At 34.3% G+C, this 2,500-nt stretch overlaps 1 protein-coding gene across 12 annotated transcripts in view; it reads left to right on the forward strand.

The window, feature by feature from the left end:
* LOC106883309 (teneurin-m) overlaps positions 1-2,500 on the forward strand; it is a 487,309-nt gene that overhangs the window by 246,566 nt on the left and 238,243 nt on the right. For all 12 annotated transcript variants that reach the window (XM_052969805.1, XM_052969800.1, XM_052969804.1 and 9 more), the window contains one exon: positions 856-1,095. In XM_052969805.1, coding sequence (XP_052825765.1) covers positions 856-1,095 — 240 coding nt within the window. The remainder of the gene's footprint in view (positions 1-855; positions 1,096-2,500) is intronic.

Here is a 2,500-nt window from a genome sequence, read left to right on the forward strand (position 1 = left end):
CATTTATCTGTGTTTTGTATTGACACAGATACATGTGTGTATTTGTGTTGTTTGTGTGCATGCATATGTTTGTATGGGTGTGTGTGTGTGTATATATATATTGTGTGTGATTGTGACATATATGAGTGTATGTAATGTGTTATCTAATCAAGAAAATATCTCTTCAGGGATAAATATTTCCATATCACTATATCTTGATGCTAATGCATCGGTTGTAGTAATGGCTGTTTGTGAAACAAAAATGAAGATATGAAGAGGTATGTTTACAAAGTACATTTGTTCCGGTGTATGTACACATGTGTATCGTGTGTGTGTGTGTGTTGTGTGAGTGTGTGTGTAACTGTGTAATGACTGGTACAGGCATATTCTGAATACATTGTCAGTAATTTATATATATCATGTTCACATACATGATGAAATTATGCATCGATACACACACCATGCATATATACATAGATATAATTACATACATACATACATTTATATATACATACATACATATATATATATATATATATATATATATATATATATATATATATATATTACAGAAAATAGAGGAATTTGCAAACACAGGAAAGTTAGGAAGATGGCTTGGAAATACACACATATACACACACACACACACACACACATGAACTGTGGAACTGTGTTGAATTTTTCAATATTTAAGTCTAATTTCTTTATGTAGTATTGACTATACTCTTTATTGATATCTTTTCCCTTAAATTTTATTCCATTTTTGTTGTGCAAAAACAACCTGCAGAAAATATATTGGCATTAAATATGGGGTGATTATGATGATGATAATGATGACCGTGCTTCTAAGATGAAACAACATTTTGTGTATTGCAGGAACATTACAGTTACCACCACCATCTTTACCTCCACCTCCACCTCCACCCCCAATTGAAGACATTCCCCAAAGAAGTCCTGTTGCATCAACGCGAAGGAAGTCCTTTGGTCCTTCACAGCGTGGAAACTATTCGGAGGTGGAGAACACGTGTCGCAGATGCAACTATTCTGAAGGAGAAGGTGACTTTGAGCAACATTATTTGGTGCAGACCACATCAAGTAATGTATTCTTGCCACCAGGTAAGGCCAAATCTATTTTCATGCTAATTGTTGCCCTTGTTTTTGTTAATTTTAGTTTTTGTGAAATCCTGCTTCTAATCATAATGACTTAAATTGGCATCATTCAAACACATACAAAAACCTTTTTATTTCATCTGTATCCAATTAACTGGTGTCTTGTGGAGATATGATAATACTATTTCTTGACTAATATTGTTCCATCACATATTTCTTACTAATTTGATTTTCAAAGCTCTTCCTATTTATTAAGTTAGTGCTATCATAGTTAACAAACTGCTTATCCCAAAGTGCTCAACTTTACATTACACTGTTAAATGTTGAGGAATTATCCGTGCTAATTTTTCAGATGGTTCTTCACAGTCAGCATGTAAAAGGTGATTTTTCTCCCACCTTAATTAAAGACAAAAGTAACAGCAATAGAGGCCCCAAGTTTCCCTGAATATTTTATCCTATAAAGATGTGACTTCTGACATTGCTAGGAGACATACATTTTACTAAAATTATTCTGAGCTTTATATATATAGATAAACATGCTTTTTTTTATTTTGCTTGATAATGTAATAAATTTGTTTTGAAGATGCTGAGCTCTTGTAAGTTCTTTGAAAAATGTTTCATATTGGTTTTTTTTAACTAATGCACAAACATTATGTTTTTCAATCCATTTTGCTGTGTTGTTTTCTTCATCTACCTGCTTTTCTTCATATTTTCTCTCTTAGCAACACATTCATATCTAAGCATTTGCTTTTCTAATTCACTAACTCATTCTTAAAATTAATAAAGATGGGTTAGAGAAAGAAATTTCCACCAAACTGGCAAAATTATTATAACTAGCTCTCTATTGATTACAAATTATGAGTGTTCCGATCCAATTACTGGAACAGTCTACTCATGAAATCAGTGTGCAAAGGGCTGAGCACTCTAGAGGTCCATGTAACCATGGAAATTTAGTATGCCACAGAATGTGACAAGGCTGGCCCCCTTTCACTTTCAGGTGCAACTCCTTTTTGCTAGCTGAGTTGACAGGGGCAATGTGAAATAAAGTGTCTTGCTCCAGGACACAGCATGCCACCAGGAATTGAACTCACAACCTTAAAATCGTGAGCTGAATACCCTAACCACTATGTTGCGTGCCCAGACTCTCAGAATGTGCTACACTGTTTGTTCTGGCTCTTTACATCCAGAATTCGAATGTTACCAAAGCAAAATTGATCTTTTTATCTTTATAGAGTTGATGAAATAAAGATTAATTGCCTCTGTAATTATTTACCCTCTGATTGTTAGGTCTTGTCCTGATGAGATTGGAGCATCTGCAATTCAGATTCTTGTGACAAGGATATGTTCCAACAGTCAGATTGTTCCTTTGCACCAGCACACTCTGCTGCATGTCCTGGCTGTTGATATGCAG

The sequence above is a fragment of the Octopus bimaculoides genome, chromosome 7 (genome assembly GCF_001194135.2).
Source record: "Octopus bimaculoides isolate UCB-OBI-ISO-001 chromosome 7, ASM119413v2, whole genome shotgun sequence".
In the NCBI taxonomy this organism is placed as follows: Eukaryota; Metazoa; Mollusca; class Cephalopoda; order Octopoda; family Octopodidae; genus Octopus; species Octopus bimaculoides.